This window comes from Chaetodon auriga, chromosome 17, assembly GCF_051107435.1.
Source record: "Chaetodon auriga isolate fChaAug3 chromosome 17, fChaAug3.hap1, whole genome shotgun sequence".
Lineage (NCBI taxonomy): Eukaryota > Metazoa > Chordata > Actinopteri > Chaetodontiformes > Chaetodontidae > Chaetodon > Chaetodon auriga.
Window position 1 is genome coordinate 12,478,290 of NC_135090.1, and position 19,188 is coordinate 12,497,477.

Here is a 19,188-nt window from a genome sequence, read left to right on the forward strand (position 1 = left end):
TGTAAGTTTAATACGAAACATATCTGATCAGAGAGGTTTTTGGCATAGCGTTGGAAGGGAATTTCTCCTTGTTGATCGTTGAGAGTTGCTAATTCTCTGAAGAATTACAACCTCGGTGTGATGAATCAGGTCTCTTTAATACACGCAGCATGGAGGGAAGACTCATGTAGAGTGTTCACTCCAGATCTCCACAATGTCTTGACTTTTATACTGTCCGGCAACAACAGGTCAACTGGTTGTCACATAGAGCTCCTCTTGGTAAATCATGCCTCCCTAAAAGCAATGACCATTTGAGGATTTCTCTGATCCTTTTTTAGGGTTTAAGTTATACCATAAACCCCCTCAGGCACAATGAATTGCGCCCTAAATTATTAATTATTAAATTATCTAATTCCTACAGCGTGTACGAATGGGAACAGTCATCTAGACAAAATTTAAACGTCTCAGCAGAACACATGTCTTTATAGGGCAACCAAGGTGATCCCAGATACGCCATCACCCGGAGGTCAAAAACAAGCAGGGAACGAGGGCCAACGTTGTTTATCCTTCTGTACCAACAAGGGAGTCTGTGACCTCCCATCTTATCATCCACAACAATAAAACATACCAAGTGTGAAGGACTCTGAAACCCTCAGATAAACTACCGTGTTATTCTTACGAGTCACATTCAAACATTCCTTTATGATCATACGTTTCTCCAACACTGGTTGATCATATAATGACAGTGGCGGAATCAAATCCAGTACATTTACTCTAACACTTGAGCAGAAATTTGAGGAGCCTGAAGTATACTTGAGTAGTAGTATTTTATGCTACTCTACACTATTATGTCAGTAGTTGTTGTAGTATAAGGAAAGTGAAGTTTCAAGCCACAAAGGACCAAAAGTCAAAATTCAACAGTGACCAATTGTTCAAGGAAAAATCTTCTTGACAGAGTCCAAAAATCATCAGCTGGAGACAGGATTCTGAAGAGCAAAAAAGACTTTATTGCCGGCAATAAGGAGAATAATTCAGATATGCACAAAGTTCAAACCGGAAGGAGTTACACTGATCAATGTTCTGTCTTATATCCAGTTTGGTAAGGGTCTGTTCCCGCCTCTGGGATCTCCTCTTTCTTTCTAAAGTCTGCATCTTTTACACCATTAGGTTATCATTGGCCAGTTGACTTGCCTTAACAGTCTCCTCCTATTTTTAGTTGGTGTTGACCTAGTAACCGTTCAGCCTCAGGGCACAATTTTTTTCAAGATTTGTTCTAAATTACACCATTACTTCTTAATTAATTGTTTGTTTCTTTTTTAAAAAGATTAGTAAACACAATCTTTAATGGTGCATGCATAATATAATGTTATAAGATCATAACAGTGAGTGTATTTTAAGATTATATCAGATCATAGCAAGATTATAAGAACATGTTCTTCATCCGTAAAATAATGGTAAGTTTCTAAGAACACTTCATCTATCAGCAATCACACATGATTATGAGGTATGAGAAAGTATGAGGCTAAGAGAATACACACTAAAGGTCACTGGTAGCCAGTAGGCCATATGAGACTACTAGGATGAACCTGTTTACCCAAAGAGCTAGCCACAAAGACGCCCGTGCTTGAGCCATGTCTCTGAAGGCCCTTGGCAGGTGTGTTGACCGTGATACTTTCTGGGGTCGATCTGTTTATGACCTCTAACATGTTTACTACAGCTTCATGTTCACTAATAAAGCCATTGATCACCATCAAGTACAGCTTTTCTTAAATCATCACATTTCTTTTAGGGAAAAATTATACTACATAGTCAGTCAATTACCAAAAATCAATTAGCAACTGTTCTGAGAGTGTAGTATAATTTTTCTGGCAAATCCGTAATAAAAATGAAGAAATGTCATGTGAAAGTCTTATACACTGGTCATATGCTGAGCACTATGTGAAACTAAGGGAGCACATTCAGCATATTTATGTATTCTTTTATAACTCATAATCATGTGTTTTACTATGCCTATCAATGAACTGATTGTCCATGTAACCTCACCTCAATCTTAATGTAACCCTGAAGTGCACTTAAAGAAAATATTATTCTTTATTATTCTTTTATTATTCTTTTTAAAAAATGTCATGAGCAACGGCTAAGAATAAATGGTGTAATCTGTAGGGGGGAAGTGAGAAAAGAAAAAAGAGCATGACCGAAGGATGACAAAGCATCAATCTGGGAAAGTGGGGAGAAAACCAAAAGAGATCAGCTGCCAAGAGATTACCTGATGGTGTATGAAACCAGAGACACACAGACCATTCCAAGTCCGAACTCTTCCGGTGGTCATCGTATGCACACCATCAAGAAGACTTCTCTGAACAGTTGAACACAGCTGAAACTTTGATTTTTGGTCCATGTGGCTTGGGGCCTCGGCTCCAGTACACCACATATCCAGTGAATGTTCAGGTCATGATGGCCTGATACTTCGGCAAAAGTCGTCCATGCGTTGCTACGCTACCTGCGTCGCGAGCTTTCAAGTGCGCCCCCAGCGTGCGTTCACGTGCTACGCAGTGACGTAGTGACCCTGCCTACTTCAGTGTCCTCTGGCAGACAGTGGATGAAGACGCTGAACTTTTCGGATTTGTGTGTCAGCATCTCCGATTTTCAGCGTAGCACTTTCAAAGTTGGGTCGTTTACACCGACAACAACAACATAGAAGCGGACACTAACTCTGTAACGGTAAGTTAATCGTTTTTTTGTGTTTTTTTTTTTTTTTTTTTTAATTCAACCGTTAGTTGGCTGTTAAAAAACTGAAAAAGTTAACACTTCTGTTTTCAGCTTGACGGGGAAGCACATAGGCTGACGTTTGTTAGCTAATAATGTCTTGTTTATATCATTGTTTCGCTACACCCTTCGTTAATGGAAGTGTAACGGCAGGTGGGATTAATGAACCCATTTCGTGTCGAGGTCTGAACAGGTTGGAAGAGAACGAGCCGTGTGTAACGTTAAATCCAACTGCAGTGACTGACGTTAAATGCTCTCTGTCTGTGTTCCTCTGTTAACATTTGAAATGAGCTTTTTTGTGTCATTCTGTGACACAAGTTGAATCTTTAGTCAAAATTGTTTTGGAGATGGAAAACACACGATATATGTACGATGCATGTATGAATTGCTCGCGTCTAAAGGAACAAGCCAGACTCTGGGCTGGGGGTTACCAATAAGCCAATGAAGTTATGGTCAGTGCATGCAGGCACACTGAAACAGTGGCAGAAAGCCACGGTAATTAAATCCTCGGTTTATTGTTAAATGTTGTCTCAGGGTTTAATTAATGTATAAAAGTTTAAATGTAAAATCTTTAAAAATCATTTTGACAACTTCATTGTGGGGAGACGCTTGTGTCCTGTCTGAACAGTGGACGATACTGCAGCGCCATCTGCTGGTTACAGTTTAATCTAGATTCTAGAGCTTGTGGTCTTTTTAGATAAATGTGAGGAAAACAAGGAGTCCAAATACAAGTACTGTGTGGTAGTAAAATTGTTTACAGGGTATTATTTGGACCCTGATTTTTTTGTTTGACCATTTAGAGTAGTAGTTTAAATTAGTCAAAGAACTGGATAAGCAAACTTACATGCTATGATCAAGAAACATTCAGGATGATAATATGAACAATTTCTGCAGTGTTGTCATCAGATAAAACAAAGGGGTCACAATGACATTCACTCATATGCAACTTTGTGTAATAGCTGCTGCACACTATCCAGTAGTCATGATAAGAAGGGCCTTGTGTAGGAGAAGAAAAGACCTTCATCAAACCCCCCACATTCCTTCAGGACAGCTGGGGAGAAGAGACATTTCAACTACAAAGTGTTACCTATCTGTTTAAGTGTTTTCATGGAGATGCTAATCCTTTCTTCCAGCTCCACACCAGATAAAGGCGTTAAAACCGTCAGGATTGACTGTTAATAGGTCTCAAGAGCCGCATAACACCGACAAGTTGTAAATCAGACATTCCTGGAGCAAACTGTGCTGTGTGTCTGTGTGCTTTCTTTTCTACCTCATCAGGATAATGCAAACTATATGTTTGATTCAGCACTAAACTCATAATTTGTATGGTAGCAATGTTTTCCCCGTGTTTCTAGCTTGTAAAATGACAAAACTATGATCGTAATTCTCATAAGCATTCACGTCCTCGTTCTCTTCAAAAGTACGTCTCACTATCGCCAAACTCATTCATTTTATTATCCTGCTATAGCTTCTTCATTCAGTTGTTTGTTGGACATCATATAACCCCTATCATTCATTATTCATATCCATTCTCATTATTGTGCCAAATAAATAATACCTTTCACTTAAGTCATTGTCAGATAGTGTCCTTTTGACCTGGAAATAGACGATCACTGTATTGATACTAAATAAAATCCTTCTGATCTGAAGAAGGTTTGTGTCCCTTTCCATATTAACGAGTGCAAACATTAAACACAGAGGTTTAATGACCTAATTCCCTAACACTTGAAAATGTGCTCTGTTCCCTGTAACACATGTGCAAACTGGTCCTATCTGGATCACTGGATCTGACCTACTCAGACATCTCCTATGACATGTTATACAAAGCTATAGGATGTATAAACTGAAGACAATGTGGATTACTTGGAAGTTTTAAGTGTATCATACATGCTGCACTAAGATCTTCTCTGATAACAGATTTGCCTGTCAAAATAACTCTGTTCTATTTTGTCTATATGCAACTTGGTCTGAGAGAGTTCTTTTATTCATCACAAGTGAAGATTGGCCAGACATACACGTTTTCTTCAACATTCACTGTTCACTTCAGTTGTACGCAGGTGGTGATCCTACAACTGCAGCATGCAGCCCATTGAGGCACAAAAAGGTATTTTTCCTCACTCTCTACATGTGGGCTACTGTACTTACACCATTTTTCTGTAAGTGTGTTTGTCTGATGCACTCTCTGTAGGAGTTTCTGCCAAAAGCCAGCTTTTCAACTCCCTGAAGGTGTATCTGAACAACAAGAGCAGACTGCAACCCATTATTGGTCTGTAGCAACGAATCCCTATTTTGGATATATGTTGACAGTGTTGTGTGTGTGTGTGTGTGTGTGTGTGTGTGTGTGTGTGTGTATGTGTATCAAAATAAATAATTTAAGTATTTTATGTACATTCAGGCCTGGGCAATATTATGGAATGTGTGACGACGGGTACACACAACCGAGAAGCGTTGTACCTGTGTGAGGTGTGTGTGTGTCGACTTAGTAAAGCTGACATACGGAACCACATTATGGGAAGTCTCCACAGATACAACTACATTGTAAGTAGTACTGTAGAAGTCGCCATGATGCTAAGTTTGTCTGCTGCCTTAGATTGTAGTTTATTAACATGTGGTGTGTTTTGCTTGACAGAAAGCTTGGCACCCCCATTTAGTGCCTGAATGGAAGGAGAACTCTGACCTATCGAAGCTGGCCTGGCCACTGATGGAGTTAGCCACGATGCTTGAGGGAAAAGAGGGACCAGGAGATGTCCAGGTATATTATTTGGACTGTGTATGTCTTTGGAAAAAGTGGAGTGTTTTGGATACATGTACTCATATCTTTTTGCATGTTCATATGAAGTTGTTTGAGATTGAAGATGCTGTCTACCAGAGGATGGCTACATGCAGTGAGAATGATGGTCAGTGACTATTCACTTGTTTAGAGCAGTGTTTCTCACAGTTTACTGTGTCTACCCTTTCACCCCTAGTGTTTTTGTGTCATTATTCCACATTTCAAATGTTACATGTCCATTTTTAACTCCATATGGGTCTCTTTCTGTCTCACACACTTCAGCTGTAATCCTGATAAATCTCTTAAGAGATGGGCAGGGTGAACCTGAGAGCGATTCAGGGAAAGTATCTGTGCAGCTCGAGCACTGTCCCATCCAATCGCAGAGGATTGTAGTGCTTGCTCAGAACAAATGGAGACAGTCGAAGAAATCCTTCAAGACCTCAGCAGGGACAAACAAGCCCCCATCACTGATACAGTCAACTGTGACTCCTTCTGTCAAGTCAGAAGACTGGTTTAACAACACGTATTCGTCGCTGTCTGACAATACTCAGATGTCACCATTCTCTGACCTGTCAGAGAACAACAGTTTTCTTGATGGCTACACAGGAACCACGCCTCTTATTGGTAAGCACAAACAAAGAATAGCAGCAGCAGGTAGTAGAACTACAGAAAATACCTTAAACTTTTGTCAGCATAACTGAAAAGCACATATCTTCAGTAGGTTGTAGGATAAGACATTTCTGCTCATATTGACTGTTGAAGATGTTTAGAAAATACTAAAATCAAATGAAAAAACAAAATAATTGGGAAAAATGTTTTGGTTTTTTTTGAATGACAAGATTGATACCACCTCATGTCTCTTTGGTAAATATGTAGCTTGAGCCTGCAGCTGGTTAGCTTATCTTTGTTTAGCTTAGCTTATATCCCTACTGGAATCTGAAACTTCCCAGTCAAAGACTAATGTGCCACTTGACCCCCGTAAAATGTCGAATATCGTACACTTGGAGCTTTGTATGCATTAAACAGACATGTTATTTTGTTTGCTTAAGAGATGCCTGGAGGTGGATATTGTTCCCTTTGGATAGAACCATACAGCATGTTTCCCTCAGTTTCCAGTGTTTGTGCTAAGCTATGCTAACCAGCTACTGGCTCCAGCTACATATTTACTGTATAGTTGTGAGAGTGGTATTGGTTATCTTTTCTAAAGTCAAACTGTTGCTTAAAAAATGCTGCTTATATATGTTTGCAACAGGTCTCTTCCGTGTGGTTGAGTGTAAAAGTGAAGATGGCCACACATACTGTTTCTTATGTCACTGCTGCCGCGTCAGATCCAACCAAAAGGACATCATTGATCACCTAACTGGCTCCTCCCATCTTGTGAACTACTTGGTCAGTTCGTTGTGGATTTATGATTGAATCCTTTACCATGCTGAAGGCTGTAGAGAACATGCAGGGTTTTATTTTTGAGTTATCTAATACATCTGTGTGTAGATGGAAACTCGTCCGGAGCAGATGGAGGTATCGATGGCAGATATTACTGACAACTATCAGCTTCTCCAATCACTGGCCAAGAAAGTGGAGCATGACGAGGGCAGAGGAGAGATGAAGGTATGATGATTACTTTTATTATTCTGGCTTATGGTAAGTGTAAAATAATAATAATAACAACACTTAATTTGTGTAGCACCTTTCATACAGGAATTGCAGCTAACCCTAACCCTCAGACACATGATCTCCAAGACTGACGTTAAACTTTCTCCCTTTACTGCGGGTTTTAAACCAGTTTAGCACACAGTCAGAAAGACCAACCACCTGGACAGGACTTGATCTAACAGTGTGTCAATCAAGTCCTGAAGATGAGAATTCTTCAGGACTTGAAGAGTCTCAAATGACTCTTTATGTTAACAAAACCGTCTCGCGTTCACTCGTACTCATCTGTCCATCGAAATGTTTCCAGGTGGTAAAAGCACCAGAATCACTCTGTATCCTGCTGACCAGCAAAAGTTACCACTGGTGTAAGTACATGCACTTTTTTGTCATTTGGCCCTAAACCATTCACCTCTTTAGCTCCAAATCTTTACTTTTGAGGAGCCATTTGTGATCTAAGTATAATACTTAATTAACTCTCACATGCCTGAGGTATCATTTCACGAAGGGAAGAAGATGAAGAATAGTATAATACTTGACACTGAGCATAAAAATGTTGCTCCACAAGGTCTCAAGTTTGAAACACGACTCCCTCCAGGCTTTAAAGGTTGCTGGGGAAAAAAAAAGCATGCAGTAACCACTACAAGTCGGAGGTGACCACAGCATCCGCAATGGAGCAAAGTAGAAACTTTTTCAACCACTTTTTATAGTAATGGGAGTGAGTATTTTGGGATGTGAAAGGGCTGGGGAAAATGTATCTTTTATCGTCAGTTGCTGTATTATTCAGCCCTTTTTAAGTGTTTCTTTTCCTGCATTCAAACATGTTTTTTGTTTTTTTTTTAACTCCTTACTTATTCTTTCACTCAATGCATTTTTCATTTTCTTCTTTTCCAGGTATAAAGATGCTGTGTAATGAATCAATGTGTACAAGCACCCAAAAGAGCAAATTGGCTATCAAAGGTGTGTGTCTTTAGAGCAGTTCACTTGAGTCCAAAACATGTTTTTTCTTTCAGTAATTCAATATTTTTGTAATTACATGTTTTTCAAGCTCTATGGATCCACTTAACACTTTTTCTTTAAGGGCCGAATGTGAACAAGACTTCAAATCAAGGCCTGCCAGGAAAGTGTGCCGTAGCACAGCCAAAAAGGATGCAGACAAAGAGGAAGATGAAGAAAGTGAGTAATACTGTGTTCAAGGTAAACCTGCCTATTACCAAGCATTCAGTGCTGCTGGAGAGGACGCCTTTCAGTCTGGACAACCTCCCTGTGTCATTGGACTTTGACACTGGATCATTTTCAGCTAACCACGCAGAACACACCTCAATGAGCGCAACCTCAGAACTTCAGCAGGACTTCTACACTGAAGAGGCAGATGCTGGCCAATGCATGGGACCACAAAGAAACTTTGTCAGTCATTATCAAGAGGTGGGTGGTTATTTCAGTGGCAGTGAGTACTTCAGCCAGCCTGAATGGGAAGATGGTTGGCAAAATGGCACGTGCGGTGTCCCACACTCAGGACTGGGCTTCCTATAACTCTTACTGTGGACGTGAGGAGGGTTGCACTGGGCAGTGGTACAATTTAACGTCACAGAGTAAAGCTGGAATAGGAGTGGATGTGACAAGAGAAGAGAGACAGGAGATGAGTTCAGGCGCTGCTCAGTATGATTGCCAACAACAACCCCAAGATCAGTACATGGCAAAAGATCATGCAGGCTCCCCAACAGGCACTATGGGGCAGCATGGTTTGTATGGCGATTTGGCTCCTCATCTATATGCTGCCTGGATGAACATGCGTCCTCAATTTGGTGAGTGCCTTGCTCACAGTGGTGACATTGCACCAGAGCCTAGAGTACAGCTTCATCAGAGTGAACAGAGACAATGGCAAACATACATAGAGTTCACCAACGTCCACACAGCTCCACATAGTTATGTGACGCAACCTACGGCTCATCAAGCCATCCAAGTGAGCCATGGAGTGATGTCTGACCTCAACTATGATATCTAGACTATAACGAACCCTGAGTAATTATTTCCTTGTCCCTCTGTGTTATGGAGCCCACACTAATCTTAATGTCAGGGTCGTTGTTTGTCAGGTTTGATGAATTGAAGTTTAGAAGAAACAACTCCTGGTGAGATTTTGGAGCATGAAACTTAAATGGGCTTGATTTTTATAGCTTGTGTTGGTTCAGAGCAACAACAGAAATTCAAATCACTTCACATTCACTAAATATGTTCAACTACTAACACCTACATTGTATGTTTCTTTTGGACAATTATGTTACGTAGCTGTGCTTGAATAACTCCAAAGAAGACACTTCAAAATTCATTATGAGCAGGTTTTCTGTACTTTTGAGGGTAAATAAGGCACAGCTCAGTTACTTGCATGATTTTGACCTCTTTTGCTGATTTCGTGCACCATTGAAGATTGTATGTTTATGCTGTATAATAGAATGATATGAGATCAAATACTGATTTCTTTGTCATTTGGAGAAATTGTACACAGTATAATGTTCTTTTGTTTTTGAGTATTGGAGTTTGGTTTCAGTGTAAAGTGACATTGTCAGGTTCCTTAAATTCAGGTCACTTGCTGACATTGGTGGAAAGTAACTAAGTAAAGTACTGTACTGAAGTACAATTTGAAGTACTTGTACTCATATACTGTACTTCCAGTTCCTTAATGTAACACTGAAAGGACACTTTTTACATACTTTTGCTCTAACCAAATTTTGATTGCAGGGCTTTTACTTTTAACAGTGCATTTTTACACTGTGATAATGTTATTTTGCTTACGTAAGAATCTGAGAACTTTTTCCACCACTGGTTACTGTGATGACTGTATGCTACAGCAGCGTCAGCGTCCAAATCTTGTAATCCTCCACTGATGCCATCATAAACAAGACCATGAACAAAATAATACCACTTCATTATCATGAGGTCAACTTAGCAGCATTAATTACCAACGTCAACCCACTGAAAGCACCACTCAGCGGGGATATTGGTGTTGCTATAAACAAGACCTGGGAAATGATGCAAGTGATGTATTTATCATTCAAGATAGGTAACATATTCATGTATGTTGTATATGAAAGTTAGCAGCTGGTGTGACAATGCAAATGACTAATGCTGTGGTGCACATTAAAGGAGTTTTGTAAAAGTCTAGTAGTTTTTTTTTTTTTTTTGTTTTTTTTTTCCCCACATTTTGGTGGTTGAACCCTAATTCCCTAAATTTGCTGAGTGCATGAGTTATTGTTTATTGCATTACATCAGAGGGGAAATTAAAGATGAAGACAGATAAACAAGCTCTTGATTTTAAACGTTTCGTCCTCAGACATGAAGGATAACCACAAATGCGGAGTGACTAGAATGATGTAACGTGACTGCAGAGCCATAGTCCTACATTGAACGCAAACACTGCTAAAACTATTTCGTTAACTTTTTCAGAGACCGCGTGGTTTATTTGGTTGCGCACAATTAATGTTAAATGTTCGGATAAACCTCAAAATGACTATAATCTACTTGAAATATCTGATATATCAGAGGTAATGCTTAGTCATAGATAAGTGCCAGGTGGATTTTTCTAATCAAATCTGTAAATTCCTTCTGACATGAACACAACATAGCTGCCGTACGGAACGTAAACACCTCTCACAGGCTGCTGCTGCTTGCCTCAAGCTAAGCTAGCAAGGCAGCTACGCTTTCAACACGAGTGAGAGGACGGCCGTAGCAAGTTAGCATAAACAACCAGTCTTTGTGTAGGAAAGGTTAGCGTACTACATTTTCTTTAAATGGCTAAAACTCCTGTAGTGACTGTCTGACTTGTAGACAACACATGTGGGAGAGACGTTAAAGCTGCTTCTCCCAGCGTCTCGTATTCTCTCTTTTCAAGATGTCAGCTTTCTCTGAGGCGGCTTTAGAAAAGAAATTATCCGAGCTTAGCAACTCACAGCAAAGTGTGCAGACGTTGTCGCTATGGCTCATTCACCACAGAAAACACTCGAGGACCATTGTCAATGTTTGGTTCAACGAACTGAGAAAAGGTAAGGTTGACATGAGCTAGCTAGTTCCCCATAATACAGACCGCTAACACGATTGTTGAAGTCTCAAACAAGTTTAGCCTCTGGCTGCAGGAGCTGTCTGCAGTGTTACTGTGAATTTCAATGTAATTTAGTTAACGTTAAAGTTGTTAGCTGACGCCGGACAACTTTGGAACAATACAGCTGTAAAGGTTTGACTCATCAGCGTTGGCTAACACGGAAACCACGTTATCTACGCCGTCCTACGTTAGTCTGTGTCTGTGTTAGCCATGTTAAGACTAATAAAGTTAGTCTGGAAATTGACGCTGGGGTCTCACAATGTGTGCTACATAATGGTATCCTTCGTAAACAAGATAATGGTAGTCTCCCAATAGTTCAGCCCTGATATGAGGCCGTCCTAGTATGTCCTAAAGTGCTATTCAGGAGGCCAGAATAACAACAACGACAACAACAACAACAACAACAACAATAATGAATGCTAATGTTGCTCCACATCTGTGAGATGTGTAAGTATGCAAAGTGTTGGTTAACATGCTTGCCATAACACTCTAATAGGTGATAACATATTAATGTTGTGTTTACAGCTTGCTCTACTGCCCCCCGGTGGCCAAGGAATTGATCAATGCAGCTTTAATAATTTGCTAATAATTCATAATCACAAAATGACAGCGTGAAAATAAATGTACGATGTGAAAGGGGGTTGTTTGTACAGGGAATTACGACTGCAGCTCCGCTCGGCTTGGCTGAGCCGCATAGCGAATTTCAGCTCATTGATAAACTGTCAGGCCTGTGGTTTCATTCTGAATACTCTCATAGTGTTCTTTTCAAGCGCAGGAGGCATCTGTTTTCAATGAAAAAGCTCTAAAACCCCACTTAACACTACATTTTAAGCACCAAACACAAGACAGACACTGTTAGCTAGTTGCAACTAGCTGGTGAACACAGTGGAGCCTTAGCTGCAAAAGAGCCACTTATTTCCCTCAGGAGTTGGTGGAGACCAAAAACAGAGTTAAAAAGCAGTGAATACTGACCAGGTGGACACGACTTCAAGTGAATGATAATGCTGTTCAGTAACCTCTAATAGCTGTCTGTTACAATGTTTGCTTTACAGACATGAAAGAAGATACTGTCAATGTTGTTTCCTCTCATAATGAACATTCAACACCTAAAACGGGTGGGTCAGGCAGTCCTGGGTCAGGATGATCAACAGCTTAACCTCAAATGTGATCAGTTGGCCAGTGCTATTCATGCTAGTTCGATACTCTAGTTACTGTTGTTTGAAGCTCCTGGGATGGGCGTGAATTTCCTCTGGGATGACAGAAAACTTGAACTAGACCAAAAGTGATTTCTCAAGCCTGATCTAAGTTTAAAATATGCTATGTTGACAACAACATATTGACTACTAAACACATCGTGAGCCGTTATTTCCAATATCAATTTGACATTCAATATACAATTTGATTTTTGGCTCATTGTCACTGTGTGTTCGTAATAATCTCTAAAACATCACATGTGACACTATTTAAAAGGGTCACTGCCGAAAGGAATCCCGAAAGTGTTAAACATTGCTGTGTGATTGTGTAATGTGAGGACTGGCCTATGGATTTGTAGCCATTCAAAGCATGTCAGATGGAAGGTATAGATCTCTAACCTGCCATTGATTACTGTAAGAAAACTTAACCACCTTGAGTCATAGCAGTGAAATATATTCCCTAGTTCTAGTGTAAGTGTATAACTGAGCTGATGTGGATATTTATTGGAATTACTTTTAAAAAGCATGTTGTATAGATCAGTTATTGCTGTAGTTGTAGCTAATCCCTCTATTTTTCGCTGTCCACTTTGCTGCTGTAATACTGGAAATTTCCCCACTGTGGGACTAATAAAGGATTATCTTATCTTATCTTATCTTAATAGTGGCACGCCTTTCCTTAGGGAGCTAGTCAACAACCTAATGATATCTCAAGTGGATGTTGTATTTTAGGAGCTTGCCTGAGGACTGAAAGGGAGTGTGCAATGTTAACAGCAGCAGGGATAGAGATAGCACATTTCTCTGGAGCTTTATGTTTAGCTCAGTGTTGAGTGTGACCTGTCAAAAACAGCAAAGACACATGTGCATGTGTGATGTGACTGTGCCATGAAATACATGTTGGTGGATAAAACCCAAGCAGTGCGAATATTACATGTGAAATAAAATCCTGAATGAACGAGGGTTTGACTAAATGTTAGTGGCTAGATTTTGTTCTTAGATATGATTGATAGCTGTCTGTACCATTTTTAATCTAAACTGGTCTGGCTTGGTGGGAAAGACATGGGTTTGCTTTCACACTGTGATCATCTTGTAGTTTTTTTTTATGTCAATTGATGATGTGCTCTCCATAAATCAAAACACACCCTTTGTGCACTGAAACTCACTGAGGTGCTTAAAGTTCAGTCTTGTAAATCCTAACCAAGTGCCTCACTGTTATGTCTATGTACATTTGAATGCATGCAGCTCAGGTATCACGCAAGCTGACCTTCCTTTACTTGGCCAACGATGTCATTCAAAACAGCAAGAAGAAAGGACCAGAATTCACCCAGGACTTTGCACCGGTCATCGTTGATGCATTCAAACATGTTTACAGGTCAGACTTTATATTACAAATCATTAGTAAGTCTGCCTCATCTAAAATTTGGTAAATGGTTAAGGAAAATGCAGCACAGTACAGTACAATACAAGAATTTGTAGTCAAGATTAGCACAAGAGAATTGCAGCTAAATATTTGATTTACGTCACTTGGACTACCAAACATGTTGATATATATGTTCACGTTGGAATAAGTTCCTCTGAAGAACTAATCGCATTGTTTCCTGTATCGTTCAGCCCGAACACCAGCTGAATTTCACAAAGCTGTTGAAAGCATCCATGTCTGTTCTGTCTTGTGTTTTCCCGTCCAGAGATGGTGATGAGGGCTGTAAGAAACAGCTGGGTCGAGTTTTATCCATCTGGCAGGAGAGAGCTGTGTATGAGAACAACCTGCTGGATCAGCTCTCACAAGTCCTGTGTAAGTTCACACAACACTAAGCTGCACCTGCACGGGCTTCTCAGCAGTGCTCAGCATCCACCTGATTCCACACAGGTTTGGACAGAATGCAGCCATTTTCAAACAAACTGTTTACTGACAGTGCTTTTATGAGGCGTTCAAAAACTCAAATGAAACGGAAACGTGACGTTTTCTGTCTTTTCTTGTACATCCTAGATGGAGAAAAGAAGACTAAGAAGAGGTCATATGAGGAGATCCAACCAGATGATGAGGACTTTGCTTCCCAAAGCTCCCCAGCCGAGCCCCCACAGGTGCTGCCTACAGAAATAGTGTAGCCATAAATACAGGATGTTAATACAATGATACTTTTTACCACATAGAGGTAATTTACAGTCACCACAGCTGCCTCTGGATGGATTTGTTGTTACACCTCCTTTCTCTTCTGCTTCTCTGATATTGTTCATATTTGACACATACTTATGCCAACTACTCATTTACTGTACCTTCTTCCTTTACCTCTCTCCCGTCTTTGCTCCTCTCTCCTCCCTTCCCTGCTCATCCTTTCTCTGCCTTAGACAGCGGAATTAATCCGAGCTTTGCAGGAGCTGGAAAATGCAGCCTCTGGCGACTCAGTGCTGCGTCAGCGCATCTCTTCCCTTCCTGCTGAGGTGCAAGACACGTCGCTGCTTCATAGGATCACAGGTAGGAGACGGACACGGCAGACTGTTGTATACTGTATGTACACACACAAACACAAATATAAGACTCAAGGTATGAACCCTGTGTGTTAACCCAGGTGTTCTTCATCAATCAATCAATATCAATATTCCTTTATTTGTCCCGCGAGGGGAAATTTCAGAATACAGCAGCATCAGTAAAGATTAGTAAAGATTAATATAAGAAGTGCAATGCAGATTAGAAACAAAACAGTATATACAAGAGAGTGAGGATTTAAATACAAATAAAAAGAAAGAAATTGTAAAAAAAAAAAAAAAAAAAAAAAATTGTAAGAAATTGCAGATCGTATTTACAGATTGTTATGTACATGTATTATTGCACAGCTTATTGTCCAGACTATTGCACTGATTACTTGGGGTTGTTTTTATTGCTCTGTGTGTGTTCCCATAAAAAAGGACCTTACCCCTACAGGATGAACAAATAAAACAAATGCATACCTAAACCTTTAATGTATGTTGGCTACTTTGTTATTGATGTGGGTGAGAGAGGAATCTGATGAGAAGACACACCAAACAAACACACACACACACAGACACACGCATGCACACATAGATACATCAGAGTTGACTGCTGAGTAACGTAGAGTGGATGATGTTTTTATATTCAAAGATTGTTCACTGACCCTTACAAATGTTTTACTTCTCTCTGTGTGGAAAACTGTATCTTCATTTCATTGATGTCATTTAACCACTAAACCATTAAAAGGCTGCAAAGCGTAGTGCCCTGACACTCACCTCGACATACTGAGGTGCCCTTGAGCAGAACATTGAAACTACAAAGATAAAAAAAAGGCTGAAATGTCTCCATCTACCAGAGGAATCCATGTTTGATTTACCAGTGATTGTACAGTAGTTGTTTACATTGTACCAGTATCGATGGACAACCGATTGACCTCCAGTTGAAGCGTCTGGTTATGTTTAAGCATTGCGCTCTGCTCTGGTGTCTGTGCTGTAGATAAGGAATCGGGGGAGCGGCTTTCCCGGCTGGTGGAGGAGGCCTGCATGCTGCTAGCAGACTACAGCGGCCGCTTGGCGGCAGAGATTGACGACAGGAGGCAGCTCACACGCACACTAACCATCTTCCTGCAAAGTCAGAAGGACGGCCTGGCCCAGAATGAGCAGAAACTTGAAGTGCGTAAATCACTTTTTCCTCTTTCAATCACTGATTGTTTATGTGTGTCTGACTCACTTTTGTGTCATTATTTTCGATTTTCCGTGTTGATCCGTCTGTGTAGCCGTGCATTCACACATGTAGTGTCTGTCAACATTTTGAACTAACATTTATTTCCGTGTATTTCAGCATGTTGCATACTTGGGGTGCCTGTTGTGTTGCTGAATCAGACTGTAGATTTCGGTTTGAGTGTTAGGCCTGCTGCCGTTACAACATGCTCTTTTATCCTTTGTCATTTAACTCTGTTCAATCTCAACTCACTGTGCACTTAATTCCCGCAAGGTAAGTATCTACCAGAATAATTGATGTTGAAAACTTGTGCTTCACTACAGACTTTCTTGTTTCCTCACAGCCATCCTTAATAACTGTCCAGCCTTTATCCACAGGACACCAAGAGGATAATGCTTTTCATATTTGTGTCTTCACTCCGTCAAGTCTTGTTGTAATAAAAAAAATGAAAATAAAAAGTAAAACTGATTTTGTGAGTGATTTTATTTTGCTGTAACTTGCAGCTCCTGGTGGTACATTCATCGAACAAAGTGTGTTTCAGTAATCATCTGTAATGACAGCATTTAATGCTAGTTACACGCTCATGGTCATATTAAGGCCAACCATAATGTTCTTATACACCAAACCAAAACCAAAAAGAGACAGCAGATTTTATGAATCTTAGTATAGAGCAGGATTATTTCACCTGCTAACACTTGTGATGTCAGTGGAAGCCTTTGAAGCTTCCTGTGGTCTGAGGAAATGTGTTCTTGCACAACATGCTTGCATCAGCTGTTCGGCAGACATGCACAATAAGCACATACGTGCAGCAAAGATGAAACATTTGACTGACACCTCATGTTACTACATCTTTAAGGGGTGAAAAATTGGTGCATATACATGAGTTGTCACAGCTGCTCATTTCTTTATGGGCCACTGGGATATATTTTAACAAGTTCTCTGCAGTCTTGTTAGTCGTATTGAATCTAAAGAGTGAAATAAAGCTAAGTTGTTGAACCTTTGCTTAGTATATTCTTTAAATTGATTGGAGGTGGAAGGTTATTTTTGATGACCTTTATAGATGAATGTGAAAGTAAACGAGTTACAAAGTTAGTCATAAACCTGAGGGAAAAGTTTTTTTTTTAAATGTTGTCATACAGTCAGTGCATTGAGAGAAGGCAGAGGAAAAGGGGCTGCAAGCGACGTGCTCACACACCCTTTTTCACATACGTGGTGTTTTATTTTTCAGATGAGCCGTGTTTGATGGAAGTATTTAACCTGAGATGTAATGAACAATACAACACAAGGTTATCATATCTGCGACATTAATTTAAATCCCCCAAATATTGCAGCTGAGTCATTAAAACAAACAAACAAACAAACAGTCACTCATTCTGACTCTAAGTGATTTGAGCTCTGACGGACGTTTTCCACTGTGGACTTTTTCAGGAATACAAACGCAAACTGGCGAGGGTGACCCAGGTCCGCAAGGAGCTGCGTTCACGCCTGAACAATCTTCCGGGAGGACTCTACAACTCTTCAGACTGACTGAAGCTTCACCTCCTGATCAGACACCTTCCCCTCCTGCTACTGAAACTCAACAGATCTCTTAGATATTTGATCCGTGACATTGCCATAAGCCTCAGTTTGGAAACTGTCTGTGTGGTGACCTGTGGTTCTCGGTCTGTCTTCAACAGATTATTTATCCACATGGCTTTTATTAACAGTCTTCTTTTCCTTGTCTGTGAATTCACCTCGTGCTGTATGTTATCGGTATGTTGTAAATTAAGGTTTATAATGCCTCTCAGGCTTTGGCCCCTGCCCATCTAACTTTTACAGCTTTAAAGTGGCATGGGTGATGCTGGTGTGATATTTTTGTATTTATAGTGACTTAAGATAATGCACCAGACTCTATCCCCTTAGTGTGATCATTCATAATGATTTATCTCATCACTTTGTTTTACTTTTGCTGTAGATGCATCTGTCGAACTCTCTGTTATAGATCATTTCCACAGTTATTTCAACTGGATCGATGTTTTATGCAGTGTGATGATGGACTCTGAAGAGAACTTGGGAAATCATTAGGAAACCATATTCTGAAGCTGAAGGAAGCCTGAAAGCAAATCAAAATGTGTAATTATCATTTACATGAAGCCTCTTTGTCAGAGGGGTGTGTGAATCATTGGTCAGTGTACATATTCAAATTTGCATGTAAATATGATGGGAGTTATACCTGTAAGTGCTTACGAGTCATATCCATGTCACGGCTTGCGGAATGGTTAGGATGGAAAGGGGTCCATTGTCTTGTTTACTGTATAATACTGCTTCCTAGATTTCTCCTAAAGTCTACTGAATGCCATGCAGATGCCTCACACAGCTTGATAGGTGCCCCCAGGTTCCAAAGCCAGACTTGAGCTGTTTGTTTTTGTACATATGGAGCAAATTCTTCTTAGAACCAAATAAACAGAAAATGTACAATCTTTGTAGTCCTTTCTGACGTTTGAGTGCAGGTGAGGTCCTGGCCAACAGGGGGCGTGTCCACCAAAATGTGCACGTTTTCTGCGGGGTGTCCAAGGGCGCTGCACAATCACACAGGAAGTACAAATAATCAATTTTTCCACTGTCGTCAAATGTAAACAAGTAGCCGAAAGACACACAATAATGTCAAATACACTGCCTGACCGACAAAAAAGTCGCCACCAAGAAAAAAGGGTCACACACTATATAGTATTTAATTGCACCGCCTTTAGCTTTGATTACGGCACGCATTCGCTGTGGCATTACTTCGATAAGCTTCTGCTACGTCAGAAGATCTATTTCCGTCCAGCGTTGCATTAATTTTTCACCAAGATCTAATATTGATGGTGGGAGAGTCAGACCACTGCGCAAAGCCTTCTCCAGCACAGCCCAAAGATTCTCAATGGGGTTCAGGTCTGGACTCTGTGGTGGCCAATCCATGTGTGAAAATGATGTCTCATGCTCCCTGAACCACTCTTTCACAGTGTGAGCCCGATGAATCCTGGCATTGTCATCTTGGAATATGCCCGTGCCATCAGGGAGGAAAAAATCCATTGAT

The 19,188-nt window shown here is 40.3% G+C and overlaps 2 protein-coding genes across 6 annotated transcripts; both read left to right on the plus strand.

Moving 5' to 3' along the window:
- The first annotated feature begins 2,615 nt into the window (after window positions 1-2,615).
- On the plus strand, window positions 2,616-10,315 carry LOC143334879 (uncharacterized). 2 transcript variants are annotated; one of them, XM_076753830.1, is made up of 12 exons: window positions 2,616-2,700; window positions 4,793-4,849; window positions 4,934-5,011; window positions 5,141-5,283; window positions 5,375-5,497; window positions 5,585-5,642; window positions 5,798-6,139; window positions 6,768-6,904; window positions 7,007-7,123; window positions 7,473-7,530; window positions 8,057-8,122; window positions 8,244-10,315. In XM_076753830.1, the coding sequence occupies exons 2-12, from the start codon at window positions 4,825-4,827 to the stop codon at window positions 8,693-8,695; spliced, it is 1,599 nt and encodes a 532-aa protein (XP_076609945.1). In that variant the 5' UTR covers window positions 2,616-2,700; window positions 4,793-4,824; the 3' UTR covers window positions 8,696-10,315. The 2 variants fall into 2 exon arrangements, with proteins under 2 accessions (XP_076609945.1, XP_076609944.1); XM_076753829.1 differs by lacking the exon at window positions 2,616-2,700 and having other exon boundaries at window positions 4,633-4,849.
- Window positions 10,316-10,791: 476 nt separating this feature from the next.
- LOC143335312 (regulation of nuclear pre-mRNA domain-containing protein 1A-like) lies at window positions 10,792-18,588 on the plus strand. Of its 4 annotated transcripts, none has more exons than XM_076754623.1 (7): window positions 10,804-11,199; window positions 13,746-13,817; window positions 14,131-14,237; window positions 14,433-14,527; window positions 14,792-14,918; window positions 15,909-16,084; window positions 17,562-18,588. In XM_076754623.1, exons 1-7 carry the CDS (start codon window positions 11,132-11,134, stop codon window positions 17,658-17,660), a joined length of 744 nt encoding a protein of 247 aa, XP_076610738.1. In that variant the 5' UTR covers window positions 10,804-11,131; the 3' UTR covers window positions 17,661-18,588. The 4 variants fall into 4 exon arrangements, with proteins under 4 accessions (XP_076610737.1, XP_076610738.1, XP_076610735.1 ...); XM_076754621.1 differs by having other exon boundaries at window positions 10,807-11,199; window positions 13,688-13,817; XM_076754622.1 differs by lacking the exon at window positions 17,562-18,588 and having other exon boundaries at window positions 10,792-11,199; window positions 15,909-16,597.
- The last annotated feature ends 600 nt before the right edge of the window (window positions 18,589-19,188 follow it).

What these genes read in the sequence shown, in the direction of transcription:
- LOC143334879 (XM_076753830.1), top strand. Translation starts at nt 4,825, where the DNA reads ATGCAGCCCATTGAGGCACAAAAAG. An exon ending in CCCATCTTGTGAACTACTTG is followed by an intron (nt 6,905 to 7,006) that starts GTCAGTTCGTTG and finishes ATCTGTGTGTAG; the next exon opens with ATGGAAACTCGTCCGGAGCA. An exon ending in GAGCAAATTGGCTATCAAAG is followed by an intron (nt 8,123 to 8,243) that starts GTGTGTGTCTTT and finishes TTTTTCTTTAAG; the next exon opens with GGCCGAATGTGAACAAGACT.
- LOC143335312 (XM_076754620.1), top strand. Translation starts at nt 11,049, where the DNA reads ATGTCAGCTTTCTCTGAGGCGGCTTTAGAAAAGAAATTATCCGAGCTT. An exon ending in GCATTCAAACATGTTTACAG is followed by an intron (nt 13,818 to 14,130) that starts GTCAGACTTTAT and finishes TTTCCCGTCCAG; the next exon opens with AGATGGTGATGAGGGCTGTA. An exon ending in TCAGCTCTCACAAGTCCTGT is followed by an intron (nt 14,238 to 14,432) that starts GTAAGTTCACAC and finishes TGTACATCCTAG; the next exon opens with ATGGAGAAAAGAAGACTAAG.